At 36.9% G+C, this 25,969-nt stretch overlaps 1 protein-coding gene across 2 annotated transcripts in view; it reads right to left on the bottom strand.

Annotated features, from left to right (window-relative positions):
• The window catches only part of nolo (ADAMTS-like no long nerve cord), a 628,447-nt gene that overhangs the window by 258,181 nt on the left and 344,297 nt on the right, over positions 1–25,969 (bottom strand). For both annotated transcript variants that reach the window (XM_076523533.1, XM_076523534.1), the window contains exon 3: positions 20,391–20,507. In XM_076523533.1, coding sequence (XP_076379648.1) covers positions 20,391–20,507 — 117 coding nt within the window. The remainder of the gene's footprint in view (positions 1–20,390; positions 20,508–25,969) is intronic.

Raw genomic sequence — 25,969 nt, 5'->3', positions numbered from 1 at the left:
AATACTACTGTAATTCATATCAATATCAACATTAACATAATTGATATTAACATCAATAAAGCATTTTGTTTTCAAATCACATCAACGTTCCCGCCATTTTCGCATCCGATCCGCCGAACTTCGCGATAAACGCGTAAAATCCGCCGTCGAGTAACGGCCGCCTTGTAAAGTGTCTCCCGCTAATTCTCCTGCGATTAATTTAAACATAAAGTCGAGATCTATGCTCGTAAACCGGCAATGTTCTATTCTCGGTGTATCAAATTGCTCGGTTTAATTTGATGCGCCCGTAAACGTGGTGCACGCGACAAGCTCTACACAACCGCCGACCAAATGATCAATAAAACCGATTTCCGTGTGATAGATCACGGCGGGAGATTACGAAAAATCCCGAGCGGTCGATTCGTGCATCGCTCGTGTATCATCGGGCCCGCGCGCAGTTAGGCGTTATCGTATCCCGAATACGCAAATCGGAATTTATGAATTGGATATGCACCGCGCGAGGACCCGTTGCTTTCTGTAAGCAGTTATGCTATCCCCGAAGATGACCATGGTATTCCCGCGCTGCCGCCGTCGCATTATGCATGTACATACATACATACAGGGTGTCTCGAAAATGTCTCGAAATCCTGAAATGCAGGGTTCCCGAGATCATTTGAAGCAACTTTCTCCTTAGCGAAAATGCGATCCGCGGCTTGGTTTACGAGTTATCAACGAAAATCAGTGACCAATCAGAGTCGAGCGTGGCTGACGCGCGGCGGTCGAGCCAACGAGCGCACGGAGCTCGGTTCCGCTCATTGGCCCGGCCGCCTAGCGCCGAGCGAACTCGCCTCTCATTGATCAGTGCTTTCTTATGAATAATTCGTTAACGATGCCTCGGAGAAAATTTTTGTAAAGGAAAAAGTTGCTTCAAATCACCTCAGGAATCCCTCATTTCTCGGAAATACCATAATTTTGGGATACCCTGCTACATAATATATAGCAATATATAGCAATGGCGAGTCTGAGGTGCTGCTAAAAATTGCTATTGTATATTATATATATATAGCAATTATATAGCAATTTTTAGCAGCGCCTCAGATTCGCCATTCGAGTGCAAAGGGTTATACTTCTAACAGACGTAAAGCTGGACCGCCAATATTTAAATTCGCGTCGATCGAAAAATTGACCGAAATAGATTGCTCGTTTATAGCTGAATTGATTTTTGTGCTCGACGTGGTTGTAACGATTTTTTACTCGATCAGCTGACTCGAGATTCTTGCATCTGGTCACAGATTTACGTTTGCGATCGCGTTGTCGTATTTAAGGAAATTATATTGTAAAAAGGAATTGATATAAACATATATATACGTGTTTCTCCATCGAATTATTTTGAAAGTACAACAATACTAAATTAGCATAGACGATAATGGCAATTCGAGTGTTCTTGGTGCAGCGAATATCTGTATATATATAAAAATCGTAACCGACTTTAAAACTGCAATTGCAAATACGCGCGCATACTAATGAAATATTATATTCATTATGCGTCATTCTCGTTTGCGACACGATTAATAAAACGACGAATGTCCATAAAATGATGATGATTATTATTATATAGCAATATATATATATTATTATATAGCAATATATATTATTATATAGCAGTATATATTATTATATAGCAGTATATATTATTATATAGTAATATAATATATAGCAATAATAAATATAAAATAAATATAATATAGCGCGCGAAGCCCAGCTCCGCTCATTGGCTCGGCCGCCACGCATTAAGCAGAGCTCGCTTCTCATTGGTTAGCGTTTTTCATTAATAACTCGTAAACGAAGCCGCGGTTTGCATTTTCGCAAAGGAAAAAGTCGCTTCAAATAACCTAAGGAATCCACCATTCCCGGATTGCGAGACATTTCTGGGACACCCTGTATGTGCACGCCTTATAGGAAACTGGTCCACGGTAACGTATAAAATTGCGGACAACACGATACCGAGCGCAGCGGCGGGAATAAAATCATTTCAGAGCGGAAACACGGTACATACGTCGAACTCCTTTATTCGGTTTAAACGGAGCTACAGACTTTATTTATGTACCACGGACTCTCTCGAATTCTGCAATTTATCGGGTGTGTGCAAATTAATTCGCGAGCGGCGTGATTAAACAATTTCGGCTGCGTTTTAAATGATATTTTTGGTCGAATAAAAAGTTTCATGCGAGACAGAAATTGTCCGCATCGATTGCAGGATATAAGAGCTTCTTTTTTAAAGTAAATAATAATAAATTGGAAATAGTGCAACGGTATTGTCGAAATTGCTTTATGTTTTTATCGCGTTGTATTTGATCCTCTCATTTTTCGCGTATATTAAACAATCACAAGTGCGTTTTAAATTCAATTTCTGATCGAATAAAGGATTTTATGCAAAATAGAAATTGCCTGCATTAATTGCGCAGACAATAAATTGGGAACAGTGTAGTTTAATATTTTTATTCTGTTGCATTCGATGCAGCCATAAATGCATAAAAAAATGTAATTATTATATTAGAATATATTAATATAATATATTAATATAATATAATATAATATATATAATATATAATATTAATATAATATAATATAATATAATATAATATAATATTAATATAATATAATATAATATAATATATATAATATAATATAATATAATATAATATATATAATATAATATATTATATTAATTATAATATTAATTATAATAGAAATTCCACGGAATTTGAGTAAACCCAATTTTATTATTATTACAAAATATTATACGATTAGTTTAGGGCTCAATGTTAATTCCAGTGTAAAAGACCGTATCAAATTTGTTGTGCAAATTTGTTTAATACTTCATCTATCGGACACCGATTAACAGGATTTTGTCTACATTACGTTCATAGACGTTCATCCACGATAAAATAATGAACGCGTTACCCGGTCGCGATTTATTCGTACACGATTGAAGTTACTATGGCCATTGAACGTTACATTAACAATTCCTAAACAGTGAACATCATAGAGTAAACAAAATTACGAATCCATCGTCGGTTGAATTACATTACAACGTGTCGTCAACGCAAACCACTGAAACATCCGGACTTCTCTCGACGAGCTATCGACAACAGAACATGATGTACGTTCCAACTAACAAAATATGCCAGACCATGTATATTATTCAAAACGTGCCGCTCTACATGCCGGGAGAAAAGAGTTTCTGGAGCGTGCGCCAGCCTCAAAGGGTCAAACCGAAACTCCGTGTCTGCGGGCACGCGAAATTCGCGTGGCTGGCTGGCTGGCTGGCGTGTGCGGCACGATCAGATTCCAGCATAATCCGACGATGGAAGTCTCGTCGTGGAGCGGACCCGGGTAACAAAATTCGGCGTGCAATAAGCCGGCGACCCGGTTTAGACAACCGTATCTCGGTGAATCCGCGAGGCTAGGCGACGCGACGCGACGCGAAGCGAAGCGACGCAGGTACGTCCCTCGCATGCGCATACAGAAACGGCGCGTTCTGATACGAACCCTGCGCGACCCGATAAGGCGAACAGGATCATATCCTGTATAGGAAATCGTGCCCGACGTACATCCCTTCGGCCGTGTACATTTCCTTTTCGGATGTTTCACTGTTCCACGGTGATTGCATTGCGCCCGGATTCGAGCATAAAACTAACTTCGCGAATGCCCTCCAACTCCTATTTTTCGCTCTTTTCGTCTATCGCTCGCTTTCTCTCTCCCCCCTCTCTCTCGCTCTTCCTTTGTCGCTCGCTTTTTCTCTCCCCCTCTCTCTTTCTCTCTCTCTTGCTTTGCACTTTTTCCCTCTCTCTTACTTGCTCTCTCTTTTGTTCCCTTTTTTTCTTGCTCTCTTTCTCTCTCTCTCTCTCTCTCTCTCTCTCTCTCTCTATCGCCCTTTTTTTGCACTCTTTCTCTCTCCCTCACCCTTTTTTTGCTTTCTTTTCTCACTCTCTTCCTTTCTCGCTCTCTTTCTTTCTTTCTTACTCTCCTTCTCACTCTCTCTTGCTCTTTTTCTCTTGCTTTGCTCTCTCTCTTGCTCTTTTTCTTTTGCTTTGCTCTCCGTCTCTCTTTCTTGCTCTCTTTTTCTCTCTTTTGCTTTCTTGCTCTCTTCTTCTCTGTCTTGCTCTTTTTCTCTTGTTTTGCTCTCTTTCTCTCTCTCTCTTGCTTTACTCTCTTTCTTTCTCTTTCTCTCTCTCTCTCTCTCTTGCTTTACTCTCTTTCTTTCTCTTTCTCTCTGTCTCTCTCTCTCTCTCTCTCTTGCTTTACTCTCTTTCTTTCTCTTTCTCTCTCTCTCTCTCTCTTGCTTTGCTCTCTCTCTCTTGTTTCTCTTTCTCTGTCTCTCTCTTTCTTTCTCTTTCTCTGTCTCTCTCTTTCTTCATAGGTCTACCCCCCTCTAGCAAATATTTTGTTCATCTCACTCTTTCCCATGTTTCTCTCTTCCCTCTCTCTCTCGCTCTCTATCGTCCCTATTTTGTTCATCTCATTCTTTCGCATCTCTCTTTCTGTCTCTCTCACTCTCGCTCCTATTTTGTTCATCTCATTCTTCCGCGTCTCTCTTTCTCTCTCTCTCTCTCTCTCTCTCTCTCGTATTCTAGGACTCCGTCTCCGAAGCCGCTTAGTTGGCTGCGCGCCGCGGATTTCGCAAGCGAATTAGGATGTCGCGGCAGTATCGAAATAACGTTTGTCTCCGGAGCGGCGCGTATTTTCAGGTATTCCTTTTGCCGCGCCGCGGAATACCGAATGAGCACCGCCGCCGTTGAACTTTCTGAAGCCCAGAATATTTGGCAACTCGATTTCTCTGATACACGACAGCCGAGCGACAACGACCACGGTCGTACACAGCCGGTCCGATTTATTGTATCCCATTCCTCGTGCGTGTTCGTTAGACCGCGGTTTCCACGCGTTTACGACAAAAAATGAACGGGTCAAATGCGAAACTTTCAATGTTCGAGCCTCGTGGCTCGTTTTTCATAGTCGCCGATTGTCAACGTCTATAGAAACAAGGCGCAAGCCTTGAATAATCGTGTCTACTCTTCCCAAATTGTCCATTTTTGTTTAAAAGCTGAAGAATAATTAGGGAGAATATACTTTCGAAGCGTTCAGAAGAATATAAGTATAGTATAATAATAGAATAGAATATATATTAACAATAGAATTTTTTTTTGGGAGGGAAGTGGAAAAATCTTCAACAAGATACTCGGGACAGGTCACATCCCCCGGGTTATTATAATAATAATAATAATATTAATAATATTAATATTATTATTATTAATATTATTATTATTATTAATATTATTAATATTAATATTATTATTATTATTATTATTAATATATATAATATTCTATTATTATACTATACTTATATTCTTCTGAACGCTTCGAAAAAATGTCGTACCTACGTTAATGCATAAATATCTACAGTCTAGTTATTAATGAAATATGTCAGTCAATAGAAAATATAAACATTGCTACAAAAATCTCGATGTAAGATCGATTTATAAAAAATTACGAAACGATACAGGGTGTCCCAAAACACACTCGCAAACAGTGAATGTGGGTCCTCGAGGTAATTTGAAGCAACTTTTTCCTCTACGAAAATCTTCTCCGCAGCTTCGTTTACGAGTTATTAACGAAAAAACACTGACCAATCGAAGAGCCAGTGCAGCCGGCGCTCCGCTCTCGCGGCCAATGCCGCGACGCGCCAGCCGTCTGACGCAGCGTCAGTGGTCGCGAGGGCGGAGCATCAGCCGTACGCGATCTCTCACTGGTCAGTGTTTTTACTTAATAACTCGTAAACGAAGCCTCGTATTGCATTTTCGCAAAGGAAAAAGTTGCTCGAAATTACCTCGGGAACCCGTCACTCCCGGATCGCGAGCAACTTTCGGCACACTCTGCATACTCGATCCAATACAAACCCTATAAATTTCCCAACAAAATTTCCTCCATAAATTCCTCGAATACACGACAACATCGAAGCATTATTCTTTCTAGCAGATTTGATACAGCCACTGTCACGCGAACAGCGCGCGATCAGCGCGACGTATAAAAACAGTCGAAGCCGTTTATTGCTTATTCGATCACGTTTTTCCTCGAGCGTTCTGCGAGAAAGAAAGGGTTCATTGTGACAAATATAAAAGATAACTGGCCGGCTGCCGATAAAACATAAATCACCGTAAAAATTTCAGCGCAAACGAACGACGCATTTACGGCAGCGGTTCTCAACCTGTGCCGAGGAAGATCGTGAAACGGCCGCGCGGTAACGGGAAAGCAATTCGCGGAGTTTTACGCGCGATGCGAAGAACTTCCGGTCTGGCTGGTGCCCCGAATAAAATCGCTCGGGGGTTCCGCGCCTCCCCTCCCCCCCGTTGCCGTAGCGATTTTCGGCCCCATGGGTGTCGCAGTTGTAAAACCGGTCGCCACGTTTTTCGGGCGTTTTGCGACGGCGACGCAGTTTTACGAACACCGCGCAACGCCGCACCGCGCCGCGCCGCGTTGCCGTTTCTGCAACGACGCCGACGCCCGTCACCGGTCTCTGTGGCTTCCGGCCGAGTTTAATCGCGTCGACGCGCCGGCAAATAGTGTTGTAAAGTTTACCCCGGCCGGCCGGAGAGCCGCCAGAGACGCGGCGCGCGTCCGGTATGATTTTTCGGGGACCTTTCGGTGAATTAGGATGGATGAACCCGCGCGAGAGAGATTTTTCATTGTCCGCGCCCGCGTTCGTCTTTCCTTTTTTTTTCTCTACTCCTGTTTTCCGACCCGTTCGACCGTGGCCACGGGAATTTGTCACTGTGGAACCGGCGGGAATTTTATTTACAAATGTAGATATTTTTTTAAGGATGATGTCTTGCTAGGCGATATTTAGAGAAGCTTCTTTTTTAAACATCGGAGTTTTTAAAAATTATATTATATTATATATAATGAATAATTATATTATATGAATTAGTAGTATAATAAATAGTAATAATAATAGTAATAATAATATAATAATATATATAATATAATATAATATAATATAATATAATATAATATAACATAATATAATATAATATAATATAATATAATATAATATAATATAACATAATATAATATAATATAATATAATATAATATAATATAATATAATATAATATAATATAATATAATATAATATAATATAATATAATATAATAATAGTAAAATAATGATAATAATAATAATAGTAATAATAGTAATAATAATATAATAATTAGTAACACAATAAATAGTAAATTGTACTATGAATAATTATATTAAATTATATAATTAATTTTATGGACAATTTCAACAATTATACAGTTAACAATGCTTGGAGGAAATATCGAATTTGTGCGTCGATTTTTCAAAACATATTTTTTTTAAGATATTTTTTCGCTGCTCCCGCTGCAATTATTATTGCAAAATAACAATTTATTTAATTGTTTGTACAGGAGAAGAATTTTCTCGGGGCATTTACTAAAAATTCGAATGTACATAAACGACAGGTAGAGTAAATACTCTCCAACGAAAATGGACAATTTGGGAAGACGAGACACGATTATTCGAGCCTTGTCGCTCGTTTTTATGGTTGTTGGCAATCGGCGACTATAAAAACGAGCCGCAAGGACCGTTTTTGTTGTACAAGCTGAGGGAAAATTTGGGCGTATTTACTGCAACGCTTTAAAGAAAATATGAAATGATAAAACGTTGAAAATAGTTACGACTGTTATTAGTTATGACTGTTTCCCAATGTTTGGTTCGCATTACAAGCTATAGTCGGTTTCAAAAATACAATTTCAACAATTATACAAATTATATTTCAACAATTATACAACGACAATTATACAACACGACGTGTTTTTATATAATATATATTATATTATATATATATATATATATATATATATATATATTATTATATTATATTATATATATATATATATTATTATATTATATTATATATATATAATTTTGTAAAACAACATAAAACATTACACTAGATGGTATATAACAAGCGTGAGGAAATGGCTATTCGCGGCTTAATTTTACTTTTACAATGATTTACCTAAAGTTCCATTTTTAAAAATTAATTTTTACTAATAATAAAATAACTAATATAATATAATTAATAAATAATAATATTATATACATAATATATAATAATGCGAACCTTCCGAGCGTCACACACACACAAAAGTATAAAAAGACCGCATCGAGACTTTTACGCAAAACTCTTTTATCATAATATATGCTCGAGCGGAAAATCTACAGAATAATTTTCGACGAAACCATTTTCTAATCGCGTCGGTAATACTAAAATAATAAATCCATAATTAGCCATTTGACCGGCGGCGAACGGTTCGAAACGCTGTAACGCTTTCCTCTTTTAATTTGAAAAGCACGACGCGATTGCGCGTAACACGGTGTGTATGCACGCGAAACTCGACCGAGCATTTGTTTAACAATCAACGCGAACGAGAAATTAGTAGAAAATGAATTGCTGCAATCGCTTCTGTAAAATTGTTAGGATGCTCGCAATTTAACTTTTCTAATGAGGTGTCTGAAAACGCATGCGTCCAACCGGCGCCTTGTTAAAAAAAAATAACAACTCCGATTTCCAACTGGATTTTATTCGTCCCGCGTTTATTTAAATATTTCGCTGAGTCCGTCAAGCGTTTGTTTACGTTTCCCGACTTAATCCGTTTTCATTCCGTTAAAAATAGCGCACAGTTTATGTTTCGCTTATCGTGCCGCGTAATTGTAACAGGTCTCATTACTTCTCCACGTGTTGCATATTTAACGAACTCGGACTTTGTCGGATGATAAATTACGATTTTACGTTAACAAAATTTGCAAATTGTTAGGTTACGTGAATTATGATATTCGATATCAGGAAATTCTTTCAACCGTATTTCCAGAAAACATAGAAACGATTTCTTTCTCAGGCAAAATTTTAAACATTCGATTCAATTTAGCGATATTTTAGTGAATAATTTTGTAAAACAACATAAAATATTACACTAGATGGTATATAACAAGCGTTAGTGTGTGGCTATTCGCGGCTTAATTTTACTTTTACAATATTTTTGCACTGATTTACCTAAAGTTCAATTTTTAATAATTAATTTTTACTAATAATAATTAATAAATAATAATCTAAATAATATTATTTTATATATATAATATAATTATAATAATATTATTATATATAATATATTATAATAATATTATATATATATATTATTATTATTATTATTATTATTATATTATTATTATAATATTATTTTATTATATAATATTTATTATTATAATATATTGTAATAATATTATTATCTATTATTATTATAACATATTATAATAATATTATTATCTATTATTATTATATATTCTTATATATTAATATATTATTATAATTATAATTTAATTTAAATAACTACTAATTTTTACTAATAATAAAAATACCTAATTTCATTAAAATTCACAAGAGCTAACAACGTCGAGAAAAGTAATCGGTGTCATGCAACTTCGCTTTGCTATTTGAATTTCTCCGAATAAAATGCTTCAATTTGACGAGATCAATTTCATCGAAATATACTATTTTTTTCCCATCGAAATATATAATTTTTACGAAAGCAAATTTACGAAGAATACAATTTCCGGTTCGCCGCGACGAACGAAATATTTTACCGCAAACTGTGGCGGCGTCTCGAATAATATTTTCGAGAAAGACGTCTCCCCGTTTTCGAGCCCGGCGGTGGGGGGGGGGTGGCGTCGAGGGTAAGAGGATCGGGAAAGTTTTAATTCATTTTTCTGACGGATTGAAAATTGGTTAAACGGCCGGCTTTTGCTAAGAGCGCGGAAGTTTCGCCGGGGAAACAGGCCGGCCCCTACTCGAATTGACCTACATACGAATGAGTGGTGTTCTCTATTTTCGTCCCGTATAATTTTATTCGCCCGCGCAATTGTTTCCATTTCATTTTTTGGACAAATGCTTTTAGTTAACGAAACAGCCCCGTCGGTTGCCCGCCATTGGCGGCGAGCGAAGTAATTAACAACAGCGCGGGCCCGGGCACCGTTTAAAATGTGTTATCCTCCGTGCTAAATTGAAGTGTACACTTCGTTTCGCGAGACAAAGTTGCATTGCAGACACGGTGTGTCGTGTAACGCGCGGTGTAATTCGGCAACAGATGTTTTCTTTTCCGCGTGGAAAAACGAGTCCGGAGGAAAGCGCGATATTTACGCTTTCGAGCACAGATATTTCTCGATCGAAAATCGATCTTTATAATTTATTGCGAGGCATCGCGATTATCGATGGCGGCCTGTCGCTCTGCCGGCTTTAGTTAATTTATTTTATTTATTCATTTTCCACATTTACAGGATATTTTGAAATATCTATCTATTATTATATATAATATTATTATTATTATTATTATTATTATTATTATATTATTAATATCTATATATATAATAAAATCATTTTTAAATAAGTGAAAACAAATAAATGGAATTAATATATATAATAACATATAATATAATATATATATATATATATAATATAATATAATATATAATATATAATAACATATAATATAATATAATATATATATACCTTTTAAGCAAAGCTAAAATATTCTATTACACATCATTGAGTTTCATATTTTAGAAATAAATTAATTTCCATTTCTCCAATTTTCCAATGAAAAATTATATTTATTGAATTCCATTTATTTGTTTTCACTTATTTAAAAATGATTTTATTCATTTAATGTTAGCTAGAACAATTTTATTAAAATAGCAACTAAAATGGCATCTCAAATAAATAAACGCATCTTCAGAGATTATTTAGTGAATTGTGTTGGCATTAATTGATTTGAAATAATTATTACGTCTCATGCGATGCATGCCTTAATTTTGTGTAAATCGCTTCTTCTTTGTATGTCATCGTACAATAATTCGTTCATTATTGCAAAATATTTTTACAGTATTTTTGCAAAATAATGTGGACAAACTTTACGATATAGTTAACAATATAGTTAACAGCTCTTGTATATATTTTTATTTGTCGTATACTCGTGACTAATTTCGACCTCGATTTATAATAAACTTATTGAATCGCAGATTTCTATAGAAATTCGTCGAAGTTGTACGTTTATAAAAACTAATTTGGATAGTCTTTATAATTTAATATTATATTATATAGACTATCCAAACACAATTATGATGACGTAACTATAATACAGAAATAATTATATAGACATAACTATAACAATAATAATAATATATCGACATAATTATAATAATAATAATAGTAATAATATATAGACATTACTATAATAATAATAATAATATATCGACATAATTATAATAATAATAATAGTAATAACATATACACATTACTATAATAATAATGATAATAATAATAATAATAATAATATATAGCTATAACTATAATGAAAAGAACTCTCTCGAACTTCGTTCGAATCAGCATGAAAACCAGATTTAACCGCGTTCGGTTTTGAATCGCGCCGATTAAGCTTCTGTGTTTTCGTCTCGATTCATTAATCGCCAAGGATTTGACTGACACCGAACCGGTAAATTAACTTTCCACATTTCATCAATGTAAAGATTAGCCGTATTCGGTGCACACCGGTTTATCGTTGTTGGCCGATTGTAATGCGCGGTACACAGGAAAATCGGATGGAATTTCGATGATAATCCAGGAGCAAAATTTTCCCCGTTTTCTCGTCCACGTTGCGTTCGCGAACGCGATCGACGATGGTCGCGATACGCCTACTATTGCATTCAATGTCCCGTCGAATGCGCGGAAAATTCCGAAAGGAACGTCCATTTTCTCCCTTTTCTCCCTTTGCCACGGATTTCTTTTTTTCTTTTTTTGCCGCAGAAAATTCTGCGAATGTTTTCACGCGGCGCGCGATCGCGGGAACAGGGAAAAATATTATAACGTTTTAGCGTCGACGCATCCGACAGGTAAAACCTGGACGCGGTTATTTCCGGCACTGTCACCGACAGATTTTCCAGTGGAAGTCGATCGCAGCTCTAAATCCGTGTTACGTTTAATCAGCTCTGTCGAAACGGCGCGGAAATTTCTTGCGAAATCAATGATCGTGCGACGTGCAAAATAATTTCTCCCAGAAATGTTCGCCGGTCGGATTTGAAATCGGCAAATCCGGGAATGCTAAGTCGCGATTCTTCGGGCCTCGCGGTGCGTTTTTATAGAAACTCTGAATACACGGTAATGCTGGAATAAAAACGATGATTTGACACTTTTATTTCTAATTTTTTTTCTACGATTCGAAGGCGATTCAGAGGCCACGTGACACGATTCGAAGGCAATTCGGAGGCCACATGACACGATTCGGAAACAATTCGAAGGCAATTCGAAAGCAATTCGAGAGCAATTCGAAAGCAATTCGCAGGCCATTCGACGGTAATCCGGAGGCCATATGACACGATTCGGAAGCAATTCGACGGTAATTCGGAGGCCACATGGCACGATTTGGAGGCAATTCGAAGGTAATTCGGAGTCACATGACACGATTCGGAAACAATTCGAAGGCAATTCGAAAGCAATTCGAGAGCAATTCGAAAGCAATTCGCAGGCCATTCGACGGTAATTCGGAGGCCATATGACACGATTCGGAAACAATTCGACGGTAATTCGGAGGCCACATGGCACGATTTGGAGGCAATTCGAAGGTAATTCGGAGTCACATGACACGATTCGGAAACAATTCGAAGGCAATTCGAAAGCAATTCGAGAGCAATTCGAAAGCAATTCGCAGGCCATTCGACGGTAATTCGGAGGCCATATGACACGATTCGGAAACAATTCGACGGTAATTCGAAGGTCACATGACACGATTTGGAGGAAATTCGAAGGTAATTCGGAGTCACATGACACGATTCGGAAACAATTCGAAGGCAATTCGGAAGCAATTCGAAGGCAATTCGACGGTGATTCGGAGGCCACATGACACGATTCGGAAACAATTCGAAGGCAATTCGACGGTAATTCGGAGAAATTTTTTAAGAAATGAAAGGAAATAATAGATCTTTCATAAATTTAGTAATATTTATTGTACAATATAATTTCCGTCGTTATATATGACCTCTTGCCAGCGTGATGGCAATTTGTGAGCAACATTTTTCAAAAATATATGTTTCAAATGAATATGTGCATATCTATTGAAATTTCCGGTAGACCTAGACAGAACTTTCCGGTAGACTTAATAATGGATTTCTCTAGAGCGGAGTCAAATATGCGCAGATAAGATAAATCACCGAGGACACGTCATTGTAACTCTGTATATCTGTTGCCAGATCGCACCAGAAAGTTAATTCCAGTAGGAACGACGAGCAATTTATTGGGTTGGCAACTAAGTAATTGTCGATTTCAGTTATAGATGTCTCTCACTCCCATTTTTATGATATCCGTAAATGTTATATTATAAAATTATTATTATTATTATTATTATTATTATTATTATTATTATTATTATTATTATTACTACTACTACTACTACTACTACTACTACTACTACTATTGTTATAGTACTATTATTATTATTACTATTATTGTAGTATTATTGTTATTATTACTATTATTGTAGTATTATTGTTATTATTACTATTGTTATAGTATTATTATTATTATTACTATTATTATAGTATTATTATTATTATTACTATTATTGTAGTATTATTGTTATTATTACTATTGTTATAGTATTATTATTATTATTACTATTATTATAGTATTATTATTATTATTATTATTATGTTATTTTTTATTATCCGTGAATGTTAGCAACTGGACGAATTGAATGCAGCGGTCAAGGAAAAGCGACCAGAATTGGTCAATCGTAAAGGTGTCATTTTCCAGCAGGACAATGCTAGGCCGCACACGTCTTTGTCCACTCGGCAAAAATTGATGGATATTGGTTGGGAATTGATGTTACACCCACCATATAGCTCTGATCTCGCGCCATCGGATTACCACTTATTTCGATCCCTGGACAACTCCCTTCGTGGTAAAACTTTTAACGACGATGACGCTGTAAAATCTCACTTCACTCAGTTTTTGGCCGAAAAGGATCAGACTTTCTACGAGCGTGGGTTTTTCAAGTTGTCAGAGAGATGGCAAAAGGTCATCGAACAAAATGGAAAATAAATTACAGATTAAACTTCGTTCCAAGTAAAAAAATTTTTTATGTCATTGAACAAATCGGCAATTACTTAGTTGCCAACCCAATATTTATTCGGCGACTCGCGGTCCGTGCACGCGTATTTCAGTGTCCGCGTCGGTCCTCACCTTCCTTCGTTCGTTTTCGCCTATCGCAAAACTGCCGTTGATATAGAAAGGATACGCTCTGCCATCTGCCACGACGATAATGGAACATTACGCAATGGCGACACTGCACACTTTTCCAATACCCTGGGAAACCTACACGAAATTGCTTTCAAAGTACGTCGACTAATGTGTGCGAATCGATTCTAAAGGGCGCGGGAGGGGCGCGCGGCCCAATATTACAAATATTATTTCTGCGAGAAACGACACGATCGAGGGAAAGCGATCCTTGGGCGTGGTAACGGCGAGTCGAAATTCTTCCGGCCTTCTCGCGCTCTTCTCACATTCAAATCCCCTCGGTTTCTCGCTGTCGAACTGAACCGCGAAACGAACGATCGGTCGCGACATTCGCTTTTTGTCCGAGCTGTTACGCAGGATTCGAATGACTTCGCTTTTTAAAAGGAGCTGGAAAGCCATGGCTTTCCAGCGTATGTTTATTTTACAACAGTTTTATAAAATTGATACATTTAGAGCGGGAACTTTTCCACTGTGATCGATGTTCCGGGTCAATCATAAGAATGTCACTGGTCGCACGCGTAATTGAGCCGTTTATTTTGCAAGTGGCATAAGTCACTTTAGCGTAATGAAAAGTGGTGATTTTTTACTGTTTATACGAAATTATTTATACTGAAAAAAATATCAGTATCCTGAGATATCAAGTACAAGTAAATCTTCTCGAAAGTTAGCATCCATATTTTTAAACGTGTTAAAACGCAAACCCTTAAATATATCGACTTAAAAACAAAGTGACTTATGCCACTTTCATTTATACCTGTGTCTTATCTCTTTTAGGGACTAAGAGTGGGGGAGGAAGGGTCACATCGTTACACAAGCTACGCGTGAAACGCGGGAGCTAATTGCGAAGATTGTAATTTCGTTTCGTTTACTCTTCCGAGTGTTCTCGGATCTGCCGGTTTCGATGCAGATCTCCGAGCATTTCTGGGAGAGATTACTGGTAAATGGTTCATTGTTATCCCTGATTATGCGCGTTTGCTGTTGCGTCGAAACTGGACTGCGAATTTTATGTACAGAGAATCGCAAAAGTGTTCGTACGCCTTTTAAAACGCGATTACTTTTTCGGAAACCGAACTAAATGACTTGAATTTTCTTTTAGATGGGATTAGGATACTAAACGATGATTAAAAAGCTATTTTTAAAATTTTGCTATTACTTGGAATGAAAAGAAACTCTCGAAAAGGATTGAAAAGAAGAACCCTCGCTTTTTAATTTTTTTATTTGAGCCTATAACGAAAATTTAGAAAATGGCTCGGATAGAATAATTAAAAAACGAGAGATTTTTATCTTTTTGTCATTCCAAGTAATAGCAAAATTAAGAAAAAATCATTTCAGTCATCGTTTTAGTAAACTAGTCCCTCTATTATAAAAAAAAAATCGAGTCATTTAGTTCAATGTTAAAATAGTTAGTGCATCTTAAAAGGTGTACGAACACTTTATTGGGCCACTGTATATGTAACTAAATTGGATAGTTACATTTTAGAATAGTGTAAAAATTGAAAGTATTTTAAAACGCTAGTGCATTATTACTAATCTATTAAAATGATTAAAGGAAGACCGAAGCTGCTATTTGGCTTTTATTCTCTACAATCGATGCGGACAATTTTATTACAATTAAAATTGTAAAAATATAATTGAAATTATAAATAATGAAATTATAAAAATATAATTGAAATTATAAATAATGAAATTATAAAAATATAATTGAACTTATAAATAATGGAATTATAAAAATATAATTGAAATTATAAATAATGAAATTAGAAAAATATAATTGAAATTATCAAGAATGAAATTATAAAAATATAATTGAAATTATCAAGAATGAAATTATAAAAAAATATAATTGAAATTATAATCAGAATTATAATCAAAATAATGAAATTATAAAAATATAATTGAAATTATGAATAATGAAATTATAAAAATATAATTGAACTTATAAATAATGGAATTATAAAAATAGAATTGAAATTATAAATAACGAAATCATACAAATATAATTGAAATTATAATCAGAATTGAAATAACAAAATATTTTTATTACAATTAGCACATAATTCGCCTAAAATCATAATAACAATTTCTGCGAAACGGCGAAACGAACACGAATCGATGAATCGAAGAGCAATCTTTAATTCCCGGATATCATCGTTCGACCGCGAACCGCGCGTTTCCACTCGAAGTATCGTTCTTTCCTCGGAAAAGTCACCGACAGATCCGCCGAAACGCTTCATGGCAACGGCCGACATCTTTTTACGAGTTCGGGGATGGTGAGACGAGGAGGAGGAGAAGAAGAAGAAGGAGGAGGAGGTTGGCACCCCCGCCACCGTCGAAGAATTTCCACTTTCGTTGAGAGGTTCGAGAACGAAGCGGACTAGGAAGCGCGCCCGGTGGCCTACTTTTATTCGCGATGAGGGAAGACACGAATGCAACGCCGGCTCGCGATGCAGCACCGCCACGTTGCAGCACCACACTCGATACACGTGTAACGCTTCTTCGTGTTTCCTCTTAGGCGCGGAACGCGTTTTGAATATCGTGCGCCTGAACTCGCTTCGTCGGGATCGATGGGCTTCCTCCTCTTGCTTTTAGCGCTTCAACTCGGCAAGCTCCATCCGGTATTATGGACGAGTCGAGCCAGCTTCCGGAACGGGTTCTGCACCTGTTTTGTTAGCCGGGAAACAGGGACGGATCAATTTCTTCCGCGGATAACAGCGTCCCGGATAATTCGAGGGAGGAAAACTCGCCTCCGTTCGAACGCCTCTCTCGACGGAAATTAGCCAGCCAATCGCCGGCTCGGCCCTTGCCGGCCTCCGTGTTCGGAAAACTGTTACGCTTTTTCGTATTGAATGCCACGAAAAAGCCTGCGCGGCTCCGGCGCCGTAACTGGATTCTCCTTCGGCTCGTTCATTCTCCGGATAAAGCGAGAAACGCCGGAGCAAAGTGTTGCCTGCATTCGAAAGGCGTTTCTCCGGCTTTCAATATTGTTCGATACTCTCTCTCTATGCAGTTCGACGCTTTTGTATGCAGTTTTACGTCAATGTTACGTCGATGCTGTGTCAAGGTTATGTCAAGGTTATTTTATATACGTCATGCATGTACGGTCGTCGGTTCTTTTTTGTATTAATGACGCGTTAGCGAAGCCGCGGATTGTATTCGCGCGAAGAAAAATGTTACGTGAAATAATTTCTTATTTCACGGAAGTATGATGATTTTGGGACACCCAGTGTATTTTAAGTTGATCGCACAGCGCGATGTACGAGAAATCGTGTTGCCCGTGAAAACGGTGGTTGCTAAATTTTTGACGTTTTAGCAGGATTTGTGTTACAAAGCAGTGTACTGTGTAGAACAGTGATGGCGAACCAGCGGGTCACGCGGGACCCATGCAGGATTTTTAAATGATCCACGCGATGATTTTTATAAAATTATTTTTTTTTGTCATAAAAGAGAGAGTGCAGAATCAAAAATATTTAAGAAATGAAAATTTTATTAGAAACAAAGTATATATAATTTATTTTATAATATTTTTGATTGTCTGTTCTCTTATTTTTACGATATAAAAAATAATTTTATATATATACTCATTATTATATTACATATAATTATGTTACATACATTATATTACATATATGTATATACGTCTTTTACGTTTCCTTTTTGTTATTTATTATATTATATTATATATATATTATATATTGTATTATATATTATATATACTATTATATAATATAATATGTATATATATATATATATATAGTATAATATAATATTATATTATTATAGTATATATATACTATAATAATTAAATAAAAATAAAATACATGTATACTATAATATATACTATAATAAAAGTTATATAGTATATATATATATATATATATACACTATTAATAATCTAATATCTATAATAATATACTATTAATATATATATATATATATATATTCTATTATATATTATTCTATTATATTATTATATATACTATTATATTATATAATATAAAATAGTATATATATAATAAACATTATTATATCATTATATTTTATTATTATATTTATTATGTCATTTTATTTTATTATTTATATATATATTATTATTATATTATAATATAAGGAAACATAAACCTTCCAGAGGATTTCAAAAAACCAAGAACCGAAAAAAGTAATTTCCAACCATCCTCCCCTCCCCCTTCCCCAAATTACGCCACTGGCTCAGCGATCCACGAGCTGGTACCAAAAAAAAAAAAACAACAAACAAAATTTCACCCACTTCTCAAAAAGGCTTTAAGAACACACAGCGGGTCGACTCGACTCGTCGAAGTGCAGCTCGACGAAAGAAACCCGGCCGATGCCGGGTAACCGTTCGCAACAATCGGCAGACGTTGCCGTAGAAGGTGGCACGCGTTTCACAGGGTTTCGGTCGCTTAGGAGAAATCTCGTGCGCACGTTTGGAACAAAACCGCCCCATCGTCGCCTCTATAAGCCGAACGACAAGAGATCGCTCGAGCCCCTCAACTCCCAATATAATTCCCTCTTTCGCCGGCGAAGCCGGGGCGAATTGAAGCATCAATCCCATCCAGGCGCGAACGTCTCGCACACGTTCCACCGCCCCCTTTGTGTTCGTACCTGTGGATTTCAAAAAGAACGCGCGGCCGCCGCGCGCCGCGGCGTAAGGTGTTGAAGGGGGAAACGGGGAGGGGGAGCAGCTGCCGGAAAAATAAACAGCTTCATTCGCGCCAGCCGGCCGGAAATAGGTCGCGGAAACCGTTACAGCCGAACCGAAGGCTGTCAAAGGCTCTCTCTCTCTCTCTCTCTCTCTCTCTCTCTCTCTCTCTCTCGCTCGACTTTAACGTTTGATTTTTTTTTCTCGCCGGCGCAGCACCGTTGTCGTTTCCGTATCCGGGGCGACGCGGCGTGCTCCCACTTTCCGCGGGTTTTCTCGCGGACGGAACGGGGGGGGAGGGGGTGCACGGGCTCGTGTGAAGTCTTTCACGCCTCGCGAGGCCACCTCGTTGGCCTTTCACGCTCTGTTTCGCCGGCAGTTCGTCAACGGGACTTCCGGCGTCTTGGCCCAGCATCCGAGCCGCCTCCAATAATCTCGAGACGACGTTACGGACGCGCCGCGCGCCCTCGGCCGCCCCCTTTTTTTCTCGTTTTTATTCCGGGATGCAGCCGCGAAACAAGTGCCGAGGCACGCGACCTCCTCTCGCCGTTGGACGTTCACCCCGACGACACTTGTAAACCCACCCCTCCGCGCCGCCGGGATCGCTGCTTTCCATAATTCCGCCTTAAATCCGTCCTATATAGCGGCCGTATCGCGACCCGTTTCCATTCCCTCCGCGCACCCACGGCTAAGTGTCGCTTCTCATTTCCGGTCTACCTTTTTTCTCGCACCGATACCGTTCGCTCGTACCAACCCTCTTCGCCCGGATTTTTCGATTCGAATGCGCTCACAATACATATTATTATATTATTATAATATAGTAGCATATACATGTATATTTGTAGTATATATAAACTATATCTCTACATCTATCTAATATAAAAATTCGAGCGTTCCGTAACCAATTTGAGAAATTCAGTAAAAAATGCTTAGATAAAAACGTTCAACGATCGTCATTTATTCAGCATCTGAAAACATCGATTCGTAACGTAATCGATCAAAGTGTTGAGACGTTAATATTACGCGAGCCCCGACGATGATTTACACGAGCTTCGTCGATGTTACCATGAAACGTAATTATGATATCGATTTCGGTTTGTTCGGATGCTACAAGGGGACAATTTCATTGTCCGTGCTGTTTCTTCAGTTAATTAAGATATCCGAAGTTAACGCGACGTCGATACAAGGTCAACTATAAAAAGTTCGACGCAGGTATATCAAGAAGTATCTCGAGCACGGGATAAAGTTTGGCAAGGAACTTTCCTAGGCTTCCACCCTCGGCGAAAGGTTTCGAGAGGCCCGTAGAAGGGCGAACCGTATCAAATTCTCTTACCTGTTCCCCTGTGTCCGCGTCAAGATTGTTGCTGGTGTTCGAGACCTCTGAAACGTCTTCGGTGATCGAATCGCCGATCGTGCTGTTGTCGCTCACGACGAGGCCCAGCAGGCATATCTGGAAGAATTGCGAAAGGTTTTGCTCAGTATCACGTTACAACGTTCTCGAACATTCTTCGATACGGTGACACAAAAATAGCGACTTAATCCTTTGCACTCGAAGCTGTTTTAACTTCGAGATTAGGATATTAAAATTGCAATGTTGTGTTATTTTTATATTGTTTGCATGTGAAAGTCAGTTTGCTCGCTCGTACAATAACTAGACTTTTAATAATTCTTTGAATGTAAATAAATTTATTAAATGTATATAGCTAATTATATATTTAATATATATATATATATATTTTTATAATAATTAATATTTTTATATTTTTATATTTTTTATTATATATATATTGCTATATAATATATAGTAGTGTCAAAATTATGGTACTTCTGCGAAATGATAGGTTCCTGAGGTCATTTGAAGTAACCTTTTCCTCAGCGAAATTGCAATCCGCGGCTTCGTTTACGAGTTATTAACGAAAAACAGTGACCAATGAGAGGCGAGCTTGGCCGGTGCGTGGCGGTCAAGCCAACGGGCGCACGGAGGTCGGCTCCGCTCATTGGCCCGGTCGACTAGCGCCGAGCGAACTCGCCTCTCATTGGTCAGTGTTTTTTAATGAATAATTCGTTAACGATGCCTCGGAGAAAATTTTTGTAATGGAAAAAGTTGCTTCAAATCACCTCAGGAATCTCTCATTTCTCGGAAATACCATAATTTTGGGATACCCTGCTATATAATATATAGCAATATATAGCAATGACGAGTCTGAGGCGCTGCTAAAAATTGCTATTGTATAATATATATATATAGCAATTGTATAGCAATTTTTAGCAGCGCCTCAGACTCGCCATTCGAGTGCAAAAGGTTAAACTTCTAACAGACATAAAGCTGGACCGTCAATATTTAAATTCGCATCGATCGAAAAATTGACCGAAATAGATTTCTCGTTTATAGCTGAATTGATTTTTGTGCTCGACATAGTTGTAACGATTTTTTACTCGATCAGCTGACTCGAGATTCTTGCATCTGGTCACAGATTTACGTTTGCGATCGCGTTGTCGTATTTAAGGAAATTATATTGTAAAAAGGAATTGATATAAACATATATATATATATATATATATATATATATATATATATATATACGTGTTTCTCCATCGAATTATTTTGAAAGTACAACAATACTAAATTAGCATAGACGATAATGGCAATTCGAGCGTTCTTGGTGCAGCGACTTTAAAACTGGAATTGCAAATACGCGCGCATACTAATGAAATATTATATTCATTATGCGTCATTCTCGTTGCGACACGATTAATAAAACGACGAATGTCCATAAAATGATGATTATTATTATTATTATTATTCCAATCGAAATAGCGAGCCACACGTTTCGCCAACAAATATCTGTTTCAATTAATTATAGAATGCTGATGACGATGATGCGAAAGGTGTAAGCTGCAATGTGCTTATTATTCGAGCGACGCGGTATCTTCTGTGCTATAGTTACGCCATACTCGAATCGAATTTTACCCTACCGCTTCCCTTGCAAAACATAACTCAATGAATATTACCATATTCTGCGCGATATTTCAGGAACATCGGTCGAATTGTAATGAAATTAAATTCACACAATTAAATTCACAATGCGTCACGGTACAAATTTAACGACACGAGTCTTGTTCTAATAATAAAATTAATACTCAGGAATGTGTAGGGTACAGGTCTGAGGAGATGTTTGGAATTGTTCGAAAGAAGTTGATATGTTTGCTACATCGATTGTCAAATGTACAGTAGACGGTTACGCATTTTTACGCTAATGGTTATTCCGATCATATTTTATAAAAATCAGAACGAGGAGAACGACGACGTGGTATCACATAGAGTCTTTCCACGTAGAGGTTCAATGTTATGTGTTTTTATTAATTTGTACACGAGCTGAGAATGAAACACAACGACGTCCTTTGCTTAAAACTGCAGGTTGTCCCAAAAATGTCTCGCAATCCGGAAACGGTGGGTTCCTCGGATCATTTGAAGCAACTTCTTCCTTTACAAAAATGTTCTCCGATGCACCGTTAACGAGTTATTAACGAAAAACAGCGACCAATAAGAATCGAGTACGGCTGACGCGAGGCGGCCCAGCCAACCAGCGCGCGAAGCCCAGTTCCGCTCATTGGCTCGGTCGCCTCGCGCCAGCCGAGCTCGCCTCTCATTGGTCACTGTTTTTCGTTAATAACTCGTTAACGGTGCCTCGGAGAAAATTTTTGCAAAGGAAAAAGTTGCTTCAAATGACCCGAGGAACCCGCCACTTTCGGATTGCGAGACATTTTTGGGACACCCTGTATATCGACGCATTACTTTACACTTTTTTCACTTATAGTCTATCCATGGCACTAGTACAGGGTTATGTCAGTTAGGTATCACTGTGATTTCTCTATAAAGGCGAACTTTGACAGAGAAATGAGCCGTTTATTTTGAAAGTGGCATAAGTCGATATATATAAGTTTTATATATAAGTTTTATTAAATAAGTTTATTAAATAAGTATTAAATAAGTTATATATAAGTTTTTAAGTCGACGTATTTAAGGGTTTGCCTTTTAACACGTTTAAAAATATAGATGCTAACTTTCGAGAAGATTTACTTGTATTTATCTCAGGATACTGATATTTTTCTCAGTATAAATAATTTCGTATAAACATTAAAAAATCCCCATTTTTCATTACGGTAAAGTGACTTACGCCACTTTCAAAATAAACGGCTCAAATTATAAAACAAAAACTTGCAGAACTAGTTGAACAGATGGAGCGAATGTTACCTTTCTTTCAAACAATTAATTGCAAATACTTTTTCCGTGAAGATGTTCCATAATGAACTGTCACGCGACGCATTATTTACAAGCGAAAATCCCGTGAATTCAATTTCGGCTTAAAAATAGTTGGCACGGGAAACGAATCGCCGTGTTAGAAATCGAAGATTTCGAATACTCGAACGGTGGAGCACGGTTTCGGCGACTTGTTGCGACAGGCGGAACAGAATCCAGCCGTTCGCCTCGCGTTATTAGCGATAAATTAAGAGGCTCGGTCCGCCCTGTAATTAAAGGTTAACGATAAACGCCTCGGGCGGCGAGAAAATGAACTCGTACGGATTGGGATTAGTACGGCGGGGCAGCGATACCCGCAGCTCGTTGACTTTACGATCATCAGACCGTATTTACGACCGTGTTATTACCAGGCGCGATTAGATTCTGAAGATCGTAGAAATCATTCGCTACGCCGACTCTCTAAGTTACGCTCTCGGGAGGTCCTTACGATCGACGAACGTGAACACTTATTCGGGAAATGCATTTTCACCCTAGAAATCGTTCGACGAGCAACTTTATCGCTATGAAGTGAGAAGAATTATTATTAACGTTGAACTGTTCGAAAAATTAAGATGCGGCAGACAATCTTTCAGCTCTTCTAAGATTCTTTGGAAACTTTAAATAATTCTACGTACAGATGTCAGTGCTCGGATCAAATTATTTGATTGCTTAACAATTTTTCAGAACATATTTTCAAAGAGTTTTGAAACACACTTTTAAATAACTTTGATGTAGATAAGGTACACACACACACACACACATTAATTAGATTCGTCGATAGTTATTCGTGCATAGAATTCGACGACCTCTGTTTTAATTTAAAATCATCACAGCTGCGCGGTGATGTTAAATTTAATTTTTCAATACAATTATATTACTATAATTGTAATATTAATTTTATATTATTAACATTAATATTGTAACATTGTAATACTAATATTGTAATATTAATGATTGTAATACTAATATTGTAATACTAATATTGTAATATTAATAATTGTAATACTAATATTGTAATACTAATTGTGTACTACTGTAATACTTATTGTAATATTAATAATACTAATAATACTAGTAATACTAATATTGTAATATTAATAATTGTAATACTAATATTGTAATACTAATAATACTAGTAATACTAATATTGTAATATTAATAATTGTAATACTAATTGTGTACTACTATAATACTATTGTAATACTATATAATTGTAATACTAATATTAATATTATAATATTCTAATATTAATAATACTAATAATACTAGTAATACTAATATTGTAATATTAATAATTGTAATACTAATTTTGTACTACTGTAATACTACTGTAATACCATTGTAATACTACAATTGTAATATACTAATATTAATATTATAATATCGTAATATTTTTGTCAATACCGACATAACCATAAATTTCGTCGAATAGGCTCGCGACGATACGGAAATTCTTAATTAATAAGAAATTATAGTTCTCGTCGAAGTGTTACGTTCGACGTAAATCTTCCCCCCGGCGTTCGGATAATTATTAATTACCTCCGAATCGAGCGATTAAGGTTGCGCAAAGGCTCCTCGACGTTTCAAGCGATCGCGAGAAGATCGATCGTCGCTGATCGGCTCGATATTGCGCGGCGAAGTTTCAAAATATTCGGGATCGTAATCCCCCAGGAAATTGATCGAATCGTAATACATACATTGGCGGAGGCAACCCATTGAAACTGGAAAGTCATTATTCAGCCTCTAGTGGGATCATTATGATTAGCCAATCGACCACCTAGGGCGTTCGCCGGCGTGGCCGGGCCACGGTTCGCCTTTGAAAAAGTCGAAAATTATAGTGATCGTGCCCGCGGATCGATTAGCTGATCACGGCTATTATCTCGGCGGTAATTCGCGTACCACGATACCGTTTAGTAGCCACGAGACGCATTTTGTCCACCGTCGAACAACGTGATCGAAAACATTCTAGCAAACAACTTGATAATTTGATCGTTTCGCGCGATTTATGGTTTCGTGTAAACCGCGTGGCTCTAATAGAAAGCATTTAGAAACTTGATACTATTGGATTTTATATGTCACGCACAATTTGTCGATTATTGTCGGTTCTAATCATTGTAATTTGTAATAATTGAGAACAATTTGAATGCGTGTAATTTAAATACGTTTTAGCAATTTCTCAGACGAAATGCGGCAGAAACTTTTTCTCTAACAAACGTATAATTTTGATGATAATTCAGCAGGATCGAGGATACTGTACATACAATAAGGGTATATTAAATTAACTGAGAAGTGGAGAACGTAAATGAATCATTAGGTAAACAAGGTGCGCAAATTACTGAGATTAATTATATTTTTTATTATAAACGTATGCCCGCTATAATTCAATATAATTTTGATCTTATATCAATTAAATTATAATTATAATTCTTGTTCTATAAATTTCATATATTCTCTATAAATATATCGTATCATATATGTAATATATTTATATAGAAAATAAATTATATAATTTATTATATTATATTAAATTATAGCGGACGTACATTTAGAATAAAAATTATAATTTATCTCAGTAATTTGCGCACCTTGTTTATCTAATGATTATATCTAAC

Source organism: Megalopta genalis, chromosome 7 (genome assembly GCF_051020955.1).
Source record: "Megalopta genalis isolate 19385.01 chromosome 7, iyMegGena1_principal, whole genome shotgun sequence".
In the NCBI taxonomy this organism is placed as follows: domain Eukaryota; kingdom Metazoa; phylum Arthropoda; class Insecta; order Hymenoptera; family Halictidae; genus Megalopta; species Megalopta genalis.
The sequence above is the reverse complement of the archived record's forward strand: the minus strand, read 5'-3'. Positions and strand labels throughout refer to the sequence as shown.